Here is a 21,971-nt window from a genome sequence, read left to right on the forward strand (position 1 = left end):
GTTAACATCTTTGTAACGTCGGACTAGCGTGCGAATACCAGGGGCGTTCAAGTCAAACCGGGACTAAAATTTCTCATGAATGATAAGACTGAACTGAGAACATTAATGAAGGCAAGTGTTTTAAACATGAAGCAGGCAGTCTGATCATGGCCCCGGTGTACTGAGAGAACTTTACCCCTGATGGTCTTAGATTCACGTACCTCTACCTCGTGGTTGCTTCTTCTTTTTTTTTCGGGTTTGGTACCAAAAAAGCATTAAAAAACTCCTCACTAATTAAGGGTAAGGTGTCACCAGAGAGAACCTGGCTGCATATTCATGCATTACACATAGATAAGAAATATACTGACGTTTATTTCAGAAAGCTGAAGTGTAATTATCACGCTTATTTAGCAGGGGGGGTTTTATGCTGTACAACCACGGAATAAACATGCCAAATAGTTTTTAACTAATTGTTGTTAGTCCCCTTGCTCAGAAGAGTAATTTTAGAATTAAAATTGACATAAAGATTCACATTTTTGTAATTATTTTAGTGAACTTAAGAATTTTTAATTGATAAAATTGATTAAATTCCTTGAAGCTGTGTCGCAGCTTTGACAAAGATTACAAACCACAAACATCTGCCAAATGTAATGAGATTGTAAGTTTGCTTCTTCTTTTAAATTTGTATGGTTGGTGCAATATCGCCACCTACTGGACTGGAGTGGGGGTCAGAAAATGTGCGACAACAAAAGAAAAAAGATAATTAATTATCTAGCTTTATACATATAAGTTAAACAAACATATACATTATCAAGTTACACTATTTTTATGTTTATTAAATACATTTTATATTTTTAATGCTTTAAAACCTGTAAGAAATATTACATTTCTTGAGACAAATCGGATAAACTTTAGTGCTGTGGTGTCTAATTAAATGAACCATCTTATCTGTGGTTTCCAGCACTAATCGTGTGTGTTTGTATTTAAAGGGAGATTTTGTGATGGAGTACGTAGGAGAACTGATCGATCTGGAGGAATGTCGACAGCGAATCAGCCACGCCAGCAAGAACCATGTGACCAACTTCTACATGCTCACGCTCACCAAGGTAACGCCTTAGTTTAACCATTTAGGCTGTGACCGAGTCAAAGTGTAAACACGTAACTATGCTATGCTATGATGTGATTAGGAAACAATGGTCATCATGTTAATAATAATAATAATGTTAATAATAATAATAATAGTTTTGTAATATGTTTTGTTATTTACACCATAATATTAGAAAAGTTAAGTAAAACAGAAAAAGCACTATGTCCTGCCTAGTATGCTGGATTGAGTTAAAAGATGTTCAATTTTGTGTGTGTGTGTGTGTGTGCGCGTGCGTGCTCATGTTTTAGGATCGTGTTATTGATGCTGGACCCAAAGGGAACTTGTCTCGCTTTATGAATCACAGTTGCAGCCCAAACTGCGAGACACAGAAGTGGACGGTGAATGGAGACGTCCGCATCGGCCTCTTCACACTGTGTGACATTGCTGCAGGTGAGAGAGAGAGAGAGAGCAGACATTACTCCAGCACTAACTCTAGCTCATCATGATAACTCCATGCATTCAAATGCAAAAAAAATTACAAATCTAAAATCTAATGCTTACATCAGTTGCTTGATGTTCCTTTCAAACGTTCGAGTTACGAATTTCTGCAGATATAAAGAAATAGACACTGCAGCGCACCAGATACTGATATTTGCAATTATATTTTAAGTATATTGTGTGGGTGCGGAAGAAATGAGTCTGCACGATGATAGAAAATAACTGTCCTGTAAAGCTGCCCTGATGGTGAATAATCCTAATTTCAGAAAATCCTTAATACAAAACATAGTTTACAGTCCAATACAGTGGAAAACAGCTCTAATGTAAAATGGTGTTCGGGATTCCCTTAACGATTTAAAGGCGCAGAGACAGCACTGTTACATTTCACATGTGAGATTAATTTTCTCAGGTGCGGTTATGGTTTTAGGCCACATGATGGCAGTGTGGAGAAAGGGGACAGAGATTTAGTCTAAGTGGATGGGTATGCTTTATATTGTATATATTTGTGTTAAAGAGAACAAATCCAATAAGAAGAAACTACAGTATATAAACGAATTAAAATATGTAGAACGGTCTGACCCCCGTTATAATGATCTCGCTTAAGAAAATATTACAGGCTGCAGCTTCTGGAGTGTCATGTGACAGAGTGTACAAACAGTGAAGTGCACTGATGATTATCTCAGTCTGTATTGCCACACAATCATGTGCTCGTTAATAAGTAAATAGAGTCAAATTATGAAATTTTAGATGCAACTTTATGTTTGGGACGCTGTCTGCTGTTAGGCTGAGCGAAGCCAATCATAATGAAGTGAATCATTTACAAACTGGGGATTTTAGGTTTTTACATGCTGTAAGTTATAGGTGTGTGTGTGTGTGTGTGTGTGTGTGCAGACACCGAACTGACATTTAATTACAACCTGGACTGTTTGGGGAACGGGAGGACGACATGTCACTGTGGAGCTGAGAACTGCAGCGGCTACCTGGGAGTTCGACCAAAGGTACACACAGACATCGAAATATAGTAATGTGTGTGTATGTACAGAGAGACATACACACACAAAACCTAAAGTTAAATTTTTTTTTCCGTAAAAATTTCTTTCTGGTCTCATTTCCTTTTATTTTTTTTATTCTGTCGGTCAGAGTGCTGTGGTGTTGGAGAAAGAGGAGAAAGTCAGGAACTCGAAGCTGAAGGTGAGGAAGAGGAAGCTGAAGACGGAAAGCCGCAGTCACGATTATTACTGTTACTGCTGCGGCGAGGGCGGAGAGCTGGTCATGTGTGACAGGAAGGACTGTCCCAGAGCCTATCACCTGCTTTGCCTCAACTTGACCACGCCCCCCTATGGTATGCTAAGCCACACCCATTCAGAGAGCCTGTAAATAACTACACTAAGTACTGAGAGCGATGGTCAGATGATTCTTTTACTTGGTAAACAACAAAAAAAAAACAGATATTGCATATATACAGGCTTATACTTTTTTTTTGTTGCATAGTGTACTTTGAGGAGAGATTGGCTGGATTACTTGCATGCTTGCATGCTTGCATCTGTGTCTTACTAAACTGTTTATTAAATGTTTTAGTGAGTCACTTAATCCCATGACTTACACATCATGTCCCAGACTCACTCACTCACTAACAGCCACACCGAATTACAGCTTACCTCACTAACTCGGTGACTAAACCTCTAATTGCTTTTCTGACTTAGTGACTTATTTAATCAGTGACTATATCACTAATTGACTTTCTGACTCGGTGACTCACTAAACCAATGACTCGGTCAGTGACTCCGTGACTAAATCTTCACTGAATCAGTGGCTTTATGACTCACTTTGCTCATGACTCGTTGTATCAGTGACTTAATCACTGGTTGACTTGTTAACTTTCTCAGTGAGTCTCTGAATCACATCCTGACTAAATCTTTATACTGACTCAATCTATTTGACTGTTGGATTTATTCATTCTCTGTTGTGTGTGTGTGTGTGTGTTCAGGTCGCTGGGAATGCCCTTGGCACCAATGCAGCGTGTGTCAGCGTCCTGCCTCCACGTTCTGTCACTTTTGCCCCGCCTCATTCTGCCAGGATCATGAGGCGGGGCAGCTGGTGCTTTCCGCCCAGGACAACCAGCCCTGCTGTCCCAATCACGACCCGGAACGAGCACCCAGCCTTCCGAATGCTGTGAGGGTGAAGGAGGAAGAAGAAGCAGAGAGAGAAGAAGAGGACGACGGGGATGCCGAGAGAGAGGCAGACGAGGACGAGGAAGGAGAAATGGCTGAGTGACTGAGCCAAAGCTCTTTTACTGAAAAATTTCAACACGGTGACTGGAATTCAGCAAAACGAGGCTCTCCTCGCAGCTAGGGGGCGGTCCGGGGTTCGAAATCATTAAACATATACGTTGTCCATTTCAGATCTACAGCAGAGGACGATCGCTTTTTGAGCCGAAAAAAGAAAGAAAAAAAAAAGTCACAATTTATGACTTCACTCTTTCTGATCCAGAAATGTGGAAACGAATCACACAGCACCCACTAATAGTCACTTTACTGATTTATTATTTTTATTTTTTTATTTTATTATTTTTTTCTTCAAGCCGGGTTATAGTTCATTCTCAGAGCGGAGCCAAGATCTTTTACACACTCTCTGGTACCCACAACACCTTGAAAACTTCATTCGACGTACCTCAGTGTAAATAGAAAGGATTCTTACGAGAAACGTAGATCAGCTTCTCAACAGTAGAATTTTCACTACGCGTCTGAATATCGGCTAGTTGTGGAAAAAAAAAAACGAAAAAAGAAAAAAAAAAAACGAAAAGGACTGTGACTATGGTTTTGGTTACGTGCTGCCTCTTCATACCCGTGCGTTTGTGATTTGTGAGATATATATATATATATATATATCACAAATATATTTATGACTACGTTTACATCCGCTCACGGTGTACAGTATTGTTCATTGGTATTATTAGTGAGTTTGATATCACTATTCTTAATGTCATTGTATACGTGCCCTCCCTCCCTTTTTATCATGGCTTGCTCAGACATTGTGTTAAGTTCTGACTCACTTTTTGTCGTGACTGACTGATTAATTTCATCGTCAAGCACTTAACCTTCAGCATTTGTATGAGGATCAGCCATGATACACACCTGAACACTGCCGTCGTTGGTGTTGTGCCGATAGGAATATCAGTCCATGAGGAATTTTATTTTTTAAAGGAACATTTTCTGTGACGTCTTCAATGTACGTTTCCTTCCTCTTCCTTTTTATTATTATTTTTTTTATTGTCTCATTTGTACACAATAGCGACCACTTTTAAGGTATCATGATCACAGTGTACCTTGATAACCCAGATTCAGGTTCAAATGAACGACCCGAGAATTTCATGAACGCTATAACAATATCTTGAGTCGTTCGTTTGGATGAAATTTATTTGATAATGGCATCAATGGCAATCCATAATCGTTCTATTAATGTAAGAAGCATTTATGTTTAAATAAGTTTAAATGAATTTCCAGATCACGATGAAGGCAAAAACCAGCAATGCCTTTTGTTAAGTTTTATGACGGTTACCACAATGTATTTTAACTTTTAACTACTACTCGACACGTTGTTTTGTTAACTCAGTAGTGTTACTCGTGGCAGGCGTCCAGTGGCTCAGCAGGATTGCACGCTACAGACAGGAATCTTAGACCTGGTTAAAGATGCATCCATTGGATCAGTTAAATGCTGCTGTGATCCATCTCCGGGCATGTTTACCTAGAATGTAGAAAATGTGTATTGTCTCAACACAGAAAAAAAAAAGCCTTCGCACCCATGTAAAAGTCAGTATTGCTAATAGATCACCAGTTAACCCCTACCGAGCTTCCCCGATGGACCATTGGTTCATTTTCCTTCCTGCTGCGCCACTATCTAATCCTGTAATATTTCTAACGTTCTTCAAGCCTGTAGAACTGTGGAAGTCTGTCACACTGCCAAAATTAGGATTTTCAAAGCGTCTTGGATCTAGATGAGGTCCTGCCTGTACACTTGAAATCTGGAGCGCTGTTCACATCTCTGCACTTTTTTTTTTTTTTTGAGTTGCAATGCCGTTTACACTTAGAGGTTTAAAAATCCAGCACATCACAGTTTTTGTCATTTGTCACAGATGATACATATTGGAAAATATCTCAGAATTATTGTTTAAGGGCTTTATTTCTTGAACCACCTCAATTCCTTGTTGTTTGGAGGATTTTTAAGTGCTGTGCTATAATAAAAGATTTAGGCTTCAAAAGAAAATAACCAGAATGAATGTTGGAAAAAATGTACAAGTCATTCAAGTCAAACCAGGACTTTTGCTTGTGCAGAGTAACATTAGAGTGACGCTACACTAATGCACTTAGCCCAGAGTTTCACTAGTGCTGGGATACCATTAAGGTAAAAAGTCTCCTCATTACACCAGAACCAGCCTGCATGCTTCACGTTTGAAACACTGGCCCCCCAGAAATTCCTTTAATGGCCTAAACAGTGAAGCTGCTTGGAGCGAGGTCAGGTCTGTACGGGCGATGTGGCAATAACTGCCAGCCGAGTTCCCCTGATGTGGTTTTAAAATGGTGTTGGTGAATGATTGTGTGTATAAGTTCCCACTGACAGATGCATCTCTTGAGGAAGATGGTGACAAGCTACCCGTTGGCTTTTAAGGATCATGCTTTCAACTCACTGAATGTTTACAGAAACGACTGCAGAAACAGGATCGTCATTCACAAATGCACGGCCTGCTTTAAGATATTTGCACAATTCAGATGTTTTACTGCAGCCAGGAGTCTCATCATTGTGCTGTGCTTGAAGTCTTCAGTTTTACACCTTTGTTCATGAGAAATTTCATCACAAGTCCTGGTTGGACTTGAACGCACCTGACCAAGTAGCAATGTCACTTTTACTGCACAGTAATTACAATCCTTAAACACACACACACTATAAATACAGTTTTTCTTCATTTCTATTTTCTTTTTTCCTCTTTTATGTTACTGTTTTTAAAACTCTTGTCATTATGCTTTCTTTTTTTTTTTGCTAAGTTTATTATTTTTTCTCAGCCATTTTTCTTTCCTTTTTTTTTATTTTTTATTTTTATGCGTCTTGTGGTGTCCCCCCTTCTCCGTTTTACCAGGTCTGTTCCTTCGTGACATGTTCGATAGGAAGTGCACATGTAGATCTACTAACTCATAATAATGACAAATATGTGACATGCTGGATTTTTTATTTTTTTTATTTTTATTCTTAATAGATTAAATGCGTAGCAGGTTTGATAATGAGGTACGACTTTTTTGTTTAGCACTTTTTCCCCTTCATGAATGAGAAATGCAGTTTGCAAAGCGTGCATTCTGTCACAAGTCTCAGAAAAAAGAAAATTAACACAGATGATGTGTGTTTGGTTTCCTGACATGAAATTTATGATTTTTTATACCCTTATTGTATTTTGACTTTCACATTCAATGCAAATGAAGTGTTTCCTTCTTCTGATCACTTGCCTTTTGGTAGTCCTAGAATTTGTATGAGTATAAATTGAGCTAAATGATTTAAAAGGCGTAGTGTTACTGATTGGAGATGAGCCTTTGTTGCCATATCAGCCATTTTGTATTTACCTCCTTAAAGAGTGTTAGTGCACTGTACTTCACTGTTTTTTTAAATACGTGATTTAAAGTGTCATAAATCATCTTGTGCATGTTTGTGCCTGTTCTTTATGTTGTTCGATTTTTCTATATTTTAAAATGATGCCATCTCACCAGCTTCACGGGAAATCATTTGTGTTGACGTGTTAAGGACGTGTCACATTCCTTTCATAGACTGTTTAAGGAATCTTGCTACTGGACTTATTTCTGTTGTGTGTAAATCTTAAGTGTTAATGTAAAACTCACCATGCGCGTCGAGTCGCAGTATACACTCCAACTGAATAAAAGCATCGTAAATGATATTATCTGGGTAGAACGAGCTTCTCTGGGTTTCATAGAGGGCTGTGCTCCTAGGAAGGGGTGTGGCCACAATGTTATCGTGTTATGGGACGTTGCGGAGTCAAGCTCGTCCAACTGTACATAGTAGAAAGTAAAGAACTCCACTATCATTATATCGTAGTGTCTACAGAATGCCTGTAAATTACTTCTGAATGTTTGTGAACGTATAGGCACATTCTTTTTGTAACTTTCTTTTACTGTATTTTTTATTTGACCAACTTTTGAGATGTTTTTTTTTTTTTCCAGAATTGCTAATTTATTCAGAGAAACAACATTCCACAGATTTACTCGCTCTCAGACTTGCCTGGTTCGACTTCAATAAAATCTCTACTGAATGTTCACACTTTATGCTCAACTGCTTTTATTTAAGAACTGATATTTAAAAAGACTAACTTTACACTATTTTCTTTCTTTTGTTTGTTACTTCTGGGTTAGAATAGTATAATGCCTTGCTGTATAGATGTTCCAGTGCATGCATAAATGAGATCAATAAATTCTTACTAGAACCACAGTTTGGCCTTTATCACCCTGATCTTATTCATGCTGCATTGGTTATAAAATACTACTTATGCTTTGTAACAAAGAGAAAGGAAGGTGTGTGTGTAAGAGAAAGACCTTCAGGTGGTAAACTGTTTTACAAAATAGTGACAATGGGGAGTTAAGGTGCTGCTGTTCCTAATACACTCACAGAGCAGCACACACACATTACTGCGCCGCTGAAAAACAGTCACTATCAGTACATCTAGTTCACCTTTACAGCAGCTAGACCTAGGAAGAAGAAGATGAAGAAAATGCTCACTCTAACTGGTATTCTCTTTTTCTCGATCTCATTGTAAACTCGCTTTGTTTGCGTATCTCATCTTAAAGGTGTTTTCCGCTTCCTTACCCTTTATTCTGTCCCCTTTTTAATTTTCTTCTTTTCTTTAGTTTCCCCATGCCCTCTCTTTTCCTGTTCTTTCCTTTCAGTTGTTTTACTTTCCTTGCCCTTTCCTGTTTTCTTTTATCTTTTAATTTCCACTTCCTTTCCCATCTCCAAGCTTTGCTTTAACTTTCCTGCTTATTTCCTTTTATATTGCACTGCCTGGCCAAAAAACTCACTGAATGTTTGTCATTTTAAAAAAGTCAATTTATTTGGCTGCATCAAGCAAAAAAAAAAAAAAAAAAAACTATCTGATTTCAAATCACTTCGAAACTTTATCCACACCTGGATGGACAGTGCTGAACCATCAACTTTGTGGGAGAAATGTGGTTAGAAAAAGTCATGAATGGAGATTGATTAAGAGCATTTTTATATACACAATGTCAAGACCGCTCTGGATTGGGACTAAACAGCTGTGTGTCCATAAGAAAATTATTTATTAGTGAGACTAATAAAAAAAAAAAAAAAAAACTTCTGTTTGTTAGAGACTGGACTTTTGAGCAATGGAAAGATGGTCATGTGGTCTGATGAGTCCAGACTGACCCCATTCCAAATTGATGGGTGTGTCAGGGTAGGAAGGGAAACATGAAGTGATGTATCCTGCATAGTGTCCTCAGCACAAGCCTCTGGAGACAGTGTTATGATCTGGGGTTGCTTCAGTTGACCAGGTCTAGGCTCAGTAACATTATGTGGCAAAAAAAATGTAGTTAATGATGACCTGAGTGTACTAAACAACCAGGTTATCACATCTATGGACTTTTTCTTCCCTGATGGCACGGGCGTAGTCTAGGACTCAAATTGTGAAAGAGTGGTCCTGGGTGCATAAGGAATCATTTTCACACATGAGCTGGCTACATAGAAAGATAAAGGTTATTTTGGCTGCTTCAATTAAGGGGTCGCCACAGCAGCCCATCTGATCCGCACACACAACTTGGCACAGGTTTTACATTATAGGATGCCCTTCTTGATGCTACTCTCTTATTTTATCTGGGCTTGGGACTGACTCCTGTGGCTGAGGTTTAAGCCCAAACCCGGGCCTTCTGCATGGCAGGCAGGCGAGAAACCTACCACTGAGCCACCAATGTCTGATATCAAAAGTTAAATATGACCGAATTAATTTTTTTTTGGCCAGGCAGTGTATTTTTCTTGCCTTTGCCTTTTTTTTTTTTTTACTTTGCTTTCTGTTGCATTATCTTATCTTTTACTTGATTTTATTTTCCTTTTTTCATTCTTTTCCATTTTTCTGCCTCTTCTACAGTAGTATTTCATTTGCCATGTTCTTATTTTTGTCATTCCTTTTTCTTCATCTTTCCTTTCCAGTACTAATATTTTGTTTTGTCCTTATTTCATTTCATTATTAAACCCTTTCCTTGACCTTTCATTTCCTTAATCGTTAAATTTGCTTTCCTTTCACTTATTTTGCACTTTCCTTCTCTTTCCTTTAATGTTCATTATTCTCCTTGCATTGGTTTCCTGCAGGAAATGGACAGGACTTTCCCAGCTTATCCTAATGGGTCAGGGTCATATTCTTACACCCTGACCTGTATTTTTAATTCCACAACAGAAAGCTGTATCTCTAAAGTTCCCAGGGCCCTGCCTCCCTCTGACTACGTCTTCTCGACTGAAGCCCATATTTCTAACGACCTCCAGGTGGCGTATGAACGAGGTGACGTGTAAACCGCTTTCTCTTGACTCTCCTCACCGGGAGAGGGAGAGGTTCTGCACCTTCACTCATCCGCCGCTGTAGACATGCAGATGTGTCCTCATCCATGACGGTCCTCACTCACACACTCACACACGTACAAAAAAACGTCTCGCGCAGCTGCTTCCGGTTTAATTCGGGCTGAGAACAGGAGCGAGGCGGAATCCAGAAGGTCTGTATCAGACAACGGACGGAGATCAGACGAGTGCTAATGCTAATGATGCTAAACGACCTGTGCGTGGAAATACGCGTTTGCGCGTGATTACCGCTGATCATATCTGTTAAATGTCACGCTGACGTGTCGCGCGCGCGAGCCAGCCGTCTTGGTTCTATGACTTCTGACGTTCCGAGCGCGTGAAAACGTAACGCTCGCGAGTTCCCAGCGCGTGTAAACGTAGCGCTCGCGAGTAGTTCCCAGCGCGTGAAATGTAACGTTAGTGAGAGGTCTGAGGCTCAGAGATATACAGTAGGAACACAGCGCGTCTAATGACGTCCTGATTACGTGACACGGAGAGCTGAAGTGAAGTGAGTTTTAACGCTCGAGCTTTATGGCATGGAACGCGTGTGTGTCAGTGTTCGTGTCGGAAATAGAACGCTGTTCTGATTGCATTGAGTGTTTCTACCAGTTCAGTTCTTCTTTTAAATGTGTGACGTGGAACGATCGTATGCGTTCTGAATGCGTGGCATGGAACGCTTCTACAAGCTTGTGCAAGTTCTGATGTTCTACATGCTTGAGCTTGATGTTCTCAATGCAGGACATGGAGCACTTGAAAGGTTCTCATGTTCTCAATGTGGACCTCTTAAGTGAGTTCTGAATGCATGATGTGGAACTCTGGAGTGCATGCTGTTGTTTTGATGTGTAACGCTTAAGCAAGTTCTAATGTTCTAAATGCATGGTGTGTAACACTTGAGCGAGTTCCAATGTTCTTAATGCATGTGTAACACTTAAGCGAGTTCTAATGTTCTGAATGCATGATGTGTAACACTTAAGCGAGTTCTAATGTTCTGAATGCATGATGTGTAACACTTGAGCGAGTTCTGATGTTCTGATTGCACTATGTGGAACGCATCAGCGAATTTTGATGTTCTGATTGCATGATTGGTTACAGCTGAGTAAGTTCTGATTCTCCGAATGCGTGATATGTTATGCTTGTTCTACTTGATGTGGAACACCTGTGCAAGTTCTGATGCCCAGATTCTGTTACATGGAACACTTGTGTGAGTTCTGACACTCAGATTGCCTGACATGGTCCTGATGTTCCTGGTGAATGAAATGTGCCCCGACAGGATTTCTTGTGACTTCTTTAATATAAATTGGGGTTTCTCTGAACGTTCTTAGCTTACTTTATTCACAATACGTCCATGTATTAATTGTCATTCTCTGTAAATACTCACACAGAGTTATCCTATACTGAGGACGTGCTTAACTGGTATCATGCACATTATGCAAGTATTTTAAATGAGTTTAGTGCTATATTTCCTGGTACAGCATGGCATTTCTGTCTGTGTCTATTGTGCGTTCTTAAAGAGTAAAAACAACAAATAAGAGAGGAAAGGGGAAATATATATATATATATATATATATATATATATATATATAAACACAACCTATGTTATGTTTTATATTATATATAATATAAAACATAACGTCTATCTGGACAAATGTTGGGGGATGGTAAAACATATACAGTACCACTCCCATATATCTGGTGACTTTTGGGACATCCTGTAGTAGTATTAATGGTTACCAAGAGTTGCATAGATTGTTAGTGAGTATGTGTGTAACTGGTGATAGCATTCCATGTATAAAAACACACCCATCTGGCCAATCCTGTTTAAAAAAAAAAAAAAGAAGAAAGGTCGACATCCGTGACATGGAATGCTCGTGAGAGTTCTGAGTTCTGACTCACGACACAATTTTTTTTTATGTATTGTGGTTTCTCTTATAGTTCTTGGCTTAAAACTCTATACAATAATAATAATAATAATAATAATAATAATCATCATCAATAGTGTGACAGAGTGGTGGCATTATCATTAGACAACACAAAATTCAGAAGGGAAATCCTGTTTAAATCTGAAAGAACTTGAAATAATACTGTAGCTGCATTCACATTCACATGTTTTTTCTATCAGCCCAGATTTGCATGTCTTGACCATTCACATTCATAATAACATTTGTTTTTTTTCCTGAATACATAACAAAACAAAAAACACACCATATTTGCTTGACCACCCATTAATTTTTTAATAGATGCTATCTTAATACGAAAAGGAATAGAGAAATATATACAATAGATATACTGTTGTGTGCGTGTGTGTGTGTGTGTATGTATGTATACTGTTTACTGTTCCTAGCACTGCTAAAAAATCCCGATGCTGGTGTTCTGCCAAATTATGTTGCCTTGTCAAAAAATGCTGCTGTTGTGCGGGAGTCTGTTGATTCGCTCTACCCTGAAAAATGTTAAAGTCTAAAAGGTAACATATACCATACCTCAGAATACTCAGTGGAGCAGGTTTTGTACTTAATTAGAACACATTTATTGTATAATTTAGGGGTAGCATATCCTGATAGACAAATGTCCCCATCAAGTAAAGCTCCCAGGACATAATTAACAAAATGATGAAAATGAAACTGATTGTGTAAAGCTGCTTTGCAACAATGACAATTGTTCAAATTGCTATACAAATAAAATTGAATTGAATTGAAAATGAGTATTGCTCAGTATTGGACATGCAGAACAGATAAGGAGCACAGATTGACAGAACACTGGTGCTGACTGACGTCAGATGCGCACTCTATGCACATTCTGTAAAGGTTGCATGAATTCATTCAAGACTCATATCCAATGATTTTAAAAATTTGTGCGTTCAGACAGCCATAAAAATTCTGATCAGTGTCACATTAGGGTAAAAAAACCAACAACAACAAACAACAGCTGAGTTACTTCAGGCTGGTAATGTGAACCTAGTTCACATTAAGTTAAGTTTGTGCTATTATCCTGCTTACTTAACTGAACTTCAAGCTAGAAACATGGATGTCAGTTTTTAAAACTGACAAATAATTATTATTATTCCAACCTGGAGTTTTAAAAACTGACAGCCATGTTTCTAGCTTGAATTGCTTAGGATAATTTGTGTACAGATATCTAACTATATAAATGCAATACTTCTCAGGTGAAGCAGGGGACGAGGACACACCAGCGCTGACGGGGACACTCCAGTGTTGACAGGGACACACCAAATCCAAAGATGAGGAAGAGTTTAGACCAGGAGTTTCTTGCTGAAGTTGTTATTCGCCTGCTTCTGCTGGCTGTCTTTCTGTAAGTGTTCACTACATCTTCATCATCATCATCATCATCTATGACCATGCATAGGGCAAACAGACACAAGAGCAGCCCAGGAGAGATTAGTAATTCCTTCACATGCAAAGTGTGCTTATTTAATAAAGCCCTGATGATCTTGGCTTGTGTATCAGTTCAACTCAACAGATGAGTCTAATATCCAGTATAATGTTGCAACAAATTAAGATATTTTATGCTCAGTTAATATTCTGCAGATATTTTCTCACATTTAGACTCTCATTTGTGTTAGTTTGTTAGTTTAATTTTTTACACATTTTTTTTTAAATAAAAATAAAGTGAACATGTTGTATGAGTAAGACATCCATTATGTTTTTATATGAGCTCTAGTGCAAAACCAAAGTGCAAATTTAAAGGGCACCTATTATGCAAAATCCGCATTTTACATTTTTAGACATTCAGATAGGTCTCCGGCGTGAGGGGAAGATATCCCTGCCTCTTGTTCTTTTTGTATTTGCCGGGGGATGAACAACCCAATTAGAATTTATCCCTACTGTGACCTCATATTAGAAAACCCTCCTGAAATATTCAGGGACAGAGCAAACTTTAAGGTATAAAAATATGCATTATTAAACCCACTTTGGGTTAAAGTTCCATATTTTATAATATCACCAACCTAAACACACTTTTTTATCTAAAAAATACATTTGGGACAAAGAGGTACATGTACAGTAAAATGGTATTGCATTGAGACATTGAGATGATTGTGTCTGGTTTCAGGGCGACTGAGCAGCTGGCACCGTTTACCCGACAGATCCAGCCTGAGGAAATCTGGCTTTACAGGTTCCACCATGTGAAGAGTGACCATGTTCCTACCTCACTCATGTTCGTAAGTATGTAACAAATGAACACAGAGAGTAGGAGTGCATGTTTTATATTTTTATAACTTTCTGTAGGGTCACGTTGGTCCCTGCTGGGAAATCAAATCACGAGTGTTTGTGTCAGGGCTGACACTACCGTAAATGCTGGAGTAGCACTCCTAACATGAAAGAGAACAGAACAGTTTCCACAAGCCCTAAAGTTGAGGGACAAAGATAAGATAAAATGAAGATGATGGTGATTTGTGATTTGAAGTGACTCAGTTCAAATTTTTCTTTACCCTAATGCGACACAGATCCGATTAATCTTTTAGGGCTGTCTGAATGCATAAATTTGCTTTCTTTCAGATCGTATCTGAGTCACTTTTATATGAAGTCCTAGATCGGATACATATCCAATAAGGGGTCATGTGACCAGAATGAGAACAGAGAACGCAGATCAGAATTCATGCGACTTTTTGCCTCTGCACAGCGCTTAAACAGTAAAGTGAAGTGTCTGGCTTTCTTCCTTCTTCTGGACCTCATCAAATACAGCCAAATAGCTGATTGCCGTCCTCCAGAGCAAAACCTCAATGATATTTTTAGCTAAAATTGCATACATATTTTGAAATGGATGAATAGTTGCATGAATTCACGTTGTGTTTTAGCTCAGGTGGTTGTGTCGATGTGCGCATGTGTGCCGTTTCATAGAACAGACATGTCCATGTTAGAGTCAGAAAAAAAGTCACTTGTAATTTTTAACGTGATGCCTTAACATTCTTTACTGTGTTGCAAGATGTAATAACACTCCAAAAATTACTGCATCATTACCAAATCTATTTTCTATCAATGGACTGAGAAAACTTTCTGTTCTGGTAATGCCTACCTTCATTCCTGGTGCTTTACCCAACATCTAACACCATATCGATGAACGTTAGAATGCCACCAGACGAAACTTCCCGCATCCTCTCCTCGGCTAATTTCATATTCATGATTTATCCCTGGATATGACTTTTATCAGATCATCCACATGCTCACTTCTCTTCAGCCCACTGGAACCTTATTTCCCGGGGTTTACGTGTTAGTCCTGTGTTTTGTTTGGCTTCTCTATCTGTAAGTTGTATTTTGTTTAGCAGGTTCTTACAATCGGTCACAAACATGGACTCCACTCACGTATTTTCAATCGCCTTATTTTGAGGTTTTTACTTAAAAGGTTGATGCATTGACGTCTTCCATGATCTACCCGTATGTCCTTTTATAACTTTCCTGTTTTTGTTTATACTTTAACCAAATTTTAGACACAGCTGACAGGGAACAACCCGTGTTTTGCCACATTCTGGGTTGGATTTCCTTTTTCAAGGAATTTTTTCATGCTTCAGTACTCTTCAACTGACGAATCTTTTGTTGCACCAATTTTTGCTTTTAATTAGCCAAGACTAACACCTCATTAAGGTCTGTAAACACTCTCTAATCCGTCATTCTTGCCCTTTATATTTGAACGATTTCTTAAGATTTACCTCTACATGAGCCGAAAAAAAAAGCCATTAATAATTAAATGTAAAATTAGAATTAATGTCCAGCTATGAAACAAATTGTTTAGTTTCTTTGCGACAAGGTAAAAACAAAACAAACAGAAAACATGGTGTACATTCTTAAAGCGTGATTATAGAGTCAAAGATTATTGCCAGGGGTTGGATACAAAACCAGATATTTGTTTAGAATTTGCCTGATCATTTGAATGAACAAAGACCTGTCGAGTGTGTGAGAGGCTGCTTGTCAACTTGCTGCTTTTTTCCATGTCACCTAGCACTGCTTCGCTGCCTCTTTTTTCTTAGCTCTAGCTTATGTATCTGAACTTAAGCTCCATGTTAAGCTTATCAGTGCATTAAGAATCTTTGTGCTTAGATGAAGTATTGTGGTAAAAACCAGTTTGCTCAGTAATTTGCCCAAACTTGGGCTAAACTTGACAGATCATGGGTGTGCCTCAGAGACTAACTTTGGTTCCACTTTTCTTTCTGTCTTCTGTAGAGCATCGCTCTCTTTACACCCCTGGTCACCGTTCTGTTATTTGCGTTCATGAAAAGAACTGAAAAAGGCGAGGTTAAAGAGGCTTCGTTAGGTGAGTCCTGCATTCAAAAGATGTTCATGCCTTAATCAGATTAAAATGGTTTAAAACTAACAGACTTATTAGTCATACTTTTATTTTTTTAAAAGACTATAGACAATTTTAATTATGTTTGTGTTTGCTCCAAAAATCCTGACAGATGCATGTGCTTGCAAGGGACATTTGCGAAAACAAATAAACAGCACACACAAGTGTCCATTTATTTATGTATGTACTTACATTGCCGACAGAAAGTTTTCAGATGCTTTCAGAAGTTTTTTGCATATTTTGGTATTTTTTTACATTCATCATAAATACACATAAAATTCTTTCTTTCCTCATGATTCTACACACAATATTAGAAATAAAAAAGGGCGTTTCCCTAAGTATTCAGATCCATCACTTAGTACTTGGCTAAAGCTGTTTTTAGCAGCAATGACATCCTCAGGTCTGATGCAAATGATGCTACGAGCTTCGCACATTTTTCTTTTGGAAGTTACTTCCATTCTTTTTGGCAGAATCGTTCACGATCAACCAGGTTGAACTGGCAGGGTCAGTGTACGGAGGTTCTCAGGTCTCTCCATAGATGCTCTGTTAGGTTCAGGACTTTCACGTAGTTGTTCTGAAGCCGCTTCGGGTCGTTGAAATGAAAACTGCCGCCCCAAAGATCATGAGCACTCTGGAGAAGGTTTTTACTCAGGGTTACTTTATATCTTTCTTTATCCAATTTTACCTCTATACTGAGTAATTTTCCAGTCACAGTTACAGAAAAACATCCCTAGAGCATAATGCTGCCACCACCATGTTTCACTGTAAGTTTTGTTTTAATCAGGGGATGCAAAGTGCCTGATTCAAAATAGTTCAAAAGTGTCATCAAACCAGAAGATTTAGCATCTGATGGTCCAAGAGTACTGTCCTAATATAGTCCTGATTGGTGGACTTTTCCAGTGATGGTTGTCCTTTTCTAAGTCTTTCCCGTCAGATTAGCAGAACTTGTTTATAGTGACACTTTGGTTCTTGGTTACCACTCTGACCAAGGCTCTTTATTACTCAGATTGACTGGATGGCCAGATCTGTGTAGACTGTTGGTTGTTCCAGATCTCTTCCATTTAAGAATGACTGAGGCTTCCATACTCTTGGGCAGTTACAATGCAATTTTTTATATTTCTTATTTTTCCATATAGACAGGTGTGTGCCCTCCTAATAATGTCTATTGACATCAAGTCAGCACTGACAGACTCCAGTTAAGTTGTAGACGTATCCCAAGGACCACAGATAGGAGTAACATGCACCAGAGCTCAACTACAAGTTTCATAACAAAGGGTCTGAAAACTAAATGGAATATATAAAATAATTTTTTTGGTAAGTTACCAAAACACTCCAAAACAAAACACCTTTTTTTTACTTTGCCATTATGGAGTATTATGTGCAGAATGACGAGGTCAAAAAGGATTTAAATTTATGATAAGTGTGAAACAAAGTGTGGAAGAGTCTGAAAACTTTCCTTCAGCACTGTATGTATACGTCCTGTACATAAGATAAGAATTTACATTACCAAGATGAATCACGCAGCATGATTTCTGGAATGTGCATGATTTTTGTGTGTATGTGTGTCCTCAGCTGTGACGTTGACTCTTCTTCTGAATGGAGTTTTCACCAACGCAGTAAAGCTCACTGTGGGAAGGTGAGCCATGAGCTGTAAATGTTTCCTCACACTCATCTTTAAATCCCAGGTGGAAGATAAACGTTAATGAAATATTCAACACATTTTAATTTTAGGAGGCGCTTTTTTTACTGTTCAGCCATTCATCATTTGGACATTTTGAGCTCTTTTATGGAGTTTCGTGCTTATAGTGCACCATTCCCTGACCATGTTGAACTATAAATTAGATGATATTCAAATGCAGTGTAACAGAGTTTAAGGCATCAATATTTATAGTAGGGACAAAAGGACATTTGCAATGGGTGTTTTTTCGCTTAAATTGCTGTGTGGTGTTAAAGCATCTAAAGAGAGAGGTAAATTTTCAGACTGTTGAGTTCTTTCTTTCAATCTGTCTTTTTCTGTAGGCCGCGTCCCGATTTTATGTACCGCTGCTTTCCGGATGGTAAGATGAACGAGGAGTTACAGTGCAGCGGCGACCCAGAAGTGGTCACAGAGGGGAGGAAGAGTTTCCCCAGCGGACACTCATCATGTAAAAATAATCTTCATTGTGCTCATAGTCATTGAACGTAAATGAACGTGTGTGCAATATTTCTTATACACCTTATGAAAATGCGTGTCAGGTCAACTCGTAGTCTTTTTTTTTATGTGTTTATGATGAACTTCCCAAAGCCATGATTAACGTATTAAGTGTTTGAGGACGACCAGGCCTAATTTTATAGCAGTGATTAAATTTTAGTTAAAAAGAGTTCTGCAGAACGTTTTATAGCCTGAAAACAGAGTCGTGACGTTACTGTGGTAGGCATGTGACCCTCATTATGTCTCTAAAACCTACCCTACAGCACAGAACTCGTTTTATTAATGTGGATGACTCTCCCAAACATCCTGTATCAATGTCTGAAACACATTTTCAGTACCGATTAGAGGTTTATGTAATAGTCATCTGAGCCAGAGATTCCATGAGAGTCAAATGGGATAATGGATGTGACTGTTTTAGCAGTGCGCCCTTTCACATACCATCTCTGGCTTTCTCCGCGTTAAAAATCCTCCCCCTTTTTCCCTTCCTCCCTCCTTTAACCCCATTTCCCCGTTTTTTCTAAATAAAATGACCCCCTTTCCTTCAAGACCTCGTCTCGTGTTCGTGTGTCTGTAGTGCCGTCCGTCCACAACGAGCAAACTCGTTACAGTAAAACTACAAAGCTCTCCGACGATTGATTAAAAAGCATGCTCGTTAACTGATGCTGCCGCGCAAAACGTGATTTTTAAATGCATTTTGATTCATTTTTAATCACTATATTTGTAATGTTAGTAGCGTTATGTTATTGACTTCGTTATGTAATTGTAATCAAATTACATGCATTTAAAATATTATGCATTACGTTACTACGTTATCAGGAAAAGTAATTAGATTACAGTAACACATTATATCCAACTCTGATTATGACCACCTGATTACAATTTGGGGCTTGTCGCAGTAGCTACAGTTACAATATTATGTTACAACGGCACCTGGAAGTGGGTGGGATATGTTATATATTATATATATTATCGTCCCCTTGTGAAGTTTATGTGTTGGGAAGCAGAAAAAATAGGCAAATTGGGATGTTTAAAAAACTGGATCAGAGCAAATCCCAGACTGCAGCTATTGTGGAATGTTCTTAGTCTAAAGTGGTCAGGAACTACCAAAAGTCATCCAAGGAAGCAAAACCGGTGACCTGGGGACAGAAAATCATGGGTGGTCAAGGCTTATTGATGCACATTGGGAGCGAGGGCTGGCCCATGTAGTCCGATCCAATGGAAGCCGTACTTTAGCTCAGATTGCTGTAAAGGTTATTGCTGGTTCGGATAGAAAGGTGTCAGAACACAAAATGCATCATTGTTAATGATCGTGTAAAATTAATATAAACTTTCTGATTAATCAACACCCGCAGGTGGAGATCAATCGAAATCCAAAATCTAATTGCTGTTGCATTATATGTTCAGAATATTAACAGATTTCTCTGTTCTTTATGCATTTTTTTCCCCAAAACATTAGTTGCGTTTGCCGGACTGGGCTTTACGGCTCTCTTCGTGGCTGGGAAGCTGCACTGTTTCAGTCCGGCCGGTCGGGGAAAAGCATGGCGCCTGTGTGCCTTCCTCACACCTCTACTCTGTGCCATCCTGATCGCCATCTCTAGAACCTGCGACTACAAACATCACTGGCAAGGTGAACGAGCATCCACGCAATCAACACTTTTCGATGAAAAAAAATAATAACACATTGTGACATATGATATTTACATATTTTTAACTATACACATGGTGTGTCAATAGTGATGTTTTTTTCACTATTAGAAATTATTGTTAGCTTTCTGCAGGAACGCCGTGATCTACTGGAGCATTACAGCCTATAGAGAGAAATACATCCCCTAATAAGTAGTTACACTTCAGTTTGCTTTAATCACAGCAAAAGAATCTGTAAGCTATGTGCTGTGTTAACTGTGTACTGTGTTCCTGTAAATAGCAGCCCTCGGTTCCAGTAACTATACTCATGGTCAAAAAAAAACATTGGACGGAAATGTTTCTTACAAAATGTATTTTTTACTACAATAATAATAATACATTTTCTTTATAATGCACTTATATAAGTGCTACAAATTATTTTAGTCCAAATAAATTCTTTCAAATAAATAATAAACCTCAGAAACGAAAAAAAAAAAAAAGACGAGCAGAAATATGGTCCCCTGAATGGCGCAGTGGTGTTCGCCCTCGTAAAGAGATCGCTAGTTTGATTCCTAAGTGATGCTGTAGCCTTCCGCAGCAGGGGGCCTGGAGAGAGCTGATTGGCCGAACCCTCTCAGCGGGGTGAGATGGGAGGCATTGTGCACTCTTACATCAATCACGGCTCTAAGCTGATCACAAGCGAAAGGAGCGGATAGCACTGACTTCCAAGTGTGTTACGCGGCCAAAATGGTGCGTGAGCGAGCAGTTGGAAAAGATGCAGCTGGCTGTCGTCATGTAGTTCGGAGGAAACATGTTATAGTCTTTGTATAGTCTATATATAGCCTTAATGGGGGAGTGCCCTAGTGACCTGTGGAAACTGGACACGACTAAATTAGGGAGAAATTTGGGGGCGTTAACAAAGCAATCAAGGAAACTAAATAGACAATAGACATTAGTGATTAAAAACGAGTGGAACAGATTTCACCTTCATACACTTTTATATATAAAGTATATTAAATAATTTATATTAACTTTGTTTTTGACACTATGCCTGTCTCCTCTGTCTGTTGCTTTTCCATTTAGATGTGTTAGTGGGATCACTGCTGGGGTTGACCTTCTCGTACCTGTGTTACCGGCAACATTACCCGTCACTCACCGAGTCTGATTCCCATAAACCCCTGAGGTTCAGAGACTTAAAACCCGCAGTACAGGATAGCAAGCAAGCCAATACAGGATTCCTCTTGCCTCTCTAGGGATTCTGAATCTTGAACTGTGATGGACATGTCCTCATTCACAGCCCTTAAGCTGATGCTGCCGGTATGTGTATATGTGAGTGCGAGTGCAAGACCTTGAAGTCCCCGTTTAGGTCTGGCCTTTATAAGAACACATACAAACTTTAAAAATAAAGAAAAAAGTACTTTGTGTATTACAGATATTTGGATTTGTATTGGACCACGAACAGTCTGGGGTTTCTGAAATGGGTTTTGACTATCTGTTTAAATATCATATTTGTCCCTTACTCGTTGTGTTTTTAACTGTCAATAAAACATTTGTAAACTTTGGACTGTGGCCTCCCTCTGACCATGATGGATTTTTGGAAAAAAAATAATAATAATTTTGGATATAATATCTTTAACACTTGTACCAAGTTGTTAAGCTCTACAGATAGAATCTAATAAAATGATAATT

At 38.7% G+C, this 21,971-nt stretch overlaps 2 protein-coding genes across 9 annotated transcripts in view; both read left to right on the forward strand.

Moving 5' to 3' along the window:
• nsd3 (nuclear receptor binding SET domain protein 3) overlaps positions 1-7,879 on the forward strand; it is a 38,011-nt gene extending 30,132 nt beyond the window's left edge. For all 6 annotated transcript variants that reach the window (XM_053516024.1, XM_053516028.1, XM_053516029.1 and 3 more), the window contains 5 exons: positions 969-1,085; positions 1,375-1,516; positions 2,456-2,562; positions 2,705-2,906; positions 3,552-7,879. In XM_053516024.1, the coding sequence (XP_053371999.1) occupies positions 969-1,085; positions 1,375-1,516; positions 2,456-2,562; positions 2,705-2,906; positions 3,552-3,838 (855 nt within the window). In that variant the 3' untranslated portion in view covers positions 3,839-7,879. The remainder of the gene's footprint in view (positions 1-968; positions 1,086-1,374; positions 1,517-2,455; positions 2,563-2,704; positions 2,907-3,551) is intronic.
• Positions 7,880-10,152: 2,273 nt separating this feature from the next.
• On the forward strand, positions 10,153-21,844 carry plpp5 (phospholipid phosphatase 5). 3 transcript variants are annotated; one of them, XM_053516342.1, is made up of 8 exons: positions 10,153-10,329; positions 13,335-13,480; positions 14,240-14,348; positions 16,345-16,435; positions 18,041-18,104; positions 18,488-18,612; positions 20,116-20,286; positions 21,366-21,844. In XM_053516342.1, the coding sequence occupies exons 2-8, from the start codon at positions 13,410-13,412 to the stop codon at positions 21,533-21,535; spliced, it is 801 nt and encodes a 266-aa protein (XP_053372317.1). In that variant the 5' UTR covers positions 10,153-10,329; positions 13,335-13,409; the 3' UTR covers positions 21,536-21,844. The 3 variants fall into 3 exon arrangements, with proteins under 3 accessions (XP_053372317.1, XP_053372319.1, XP_053372318.1); XM_053516344.1 differs by having other exon boundaries at positions 10,210-10,230; XM_053516343.1 differs by lacking the exon at positions 10,153-10,329 and adding an exon at positions 10,353-10,682.
• The last annotated feature ends 127 nt before the right edge of the window (positions 21,845-21,971 follow it).

Source organism: Clarias gariepinus, chromosome 17 (assembly GCF_024256425.1).
Source record: "Clarias gariepinus isolate MV-2021 ecotype Netherlands chromosome 17, CGAR_prim_01v2, whole genome shotgun sequence".
Classification (NCBI taxonomy): Eukaryota; Metazoa; Chordata; class Actinopteri; order Siluriformes; family Clariidae; genus Clarias; species Clarias gariepinus.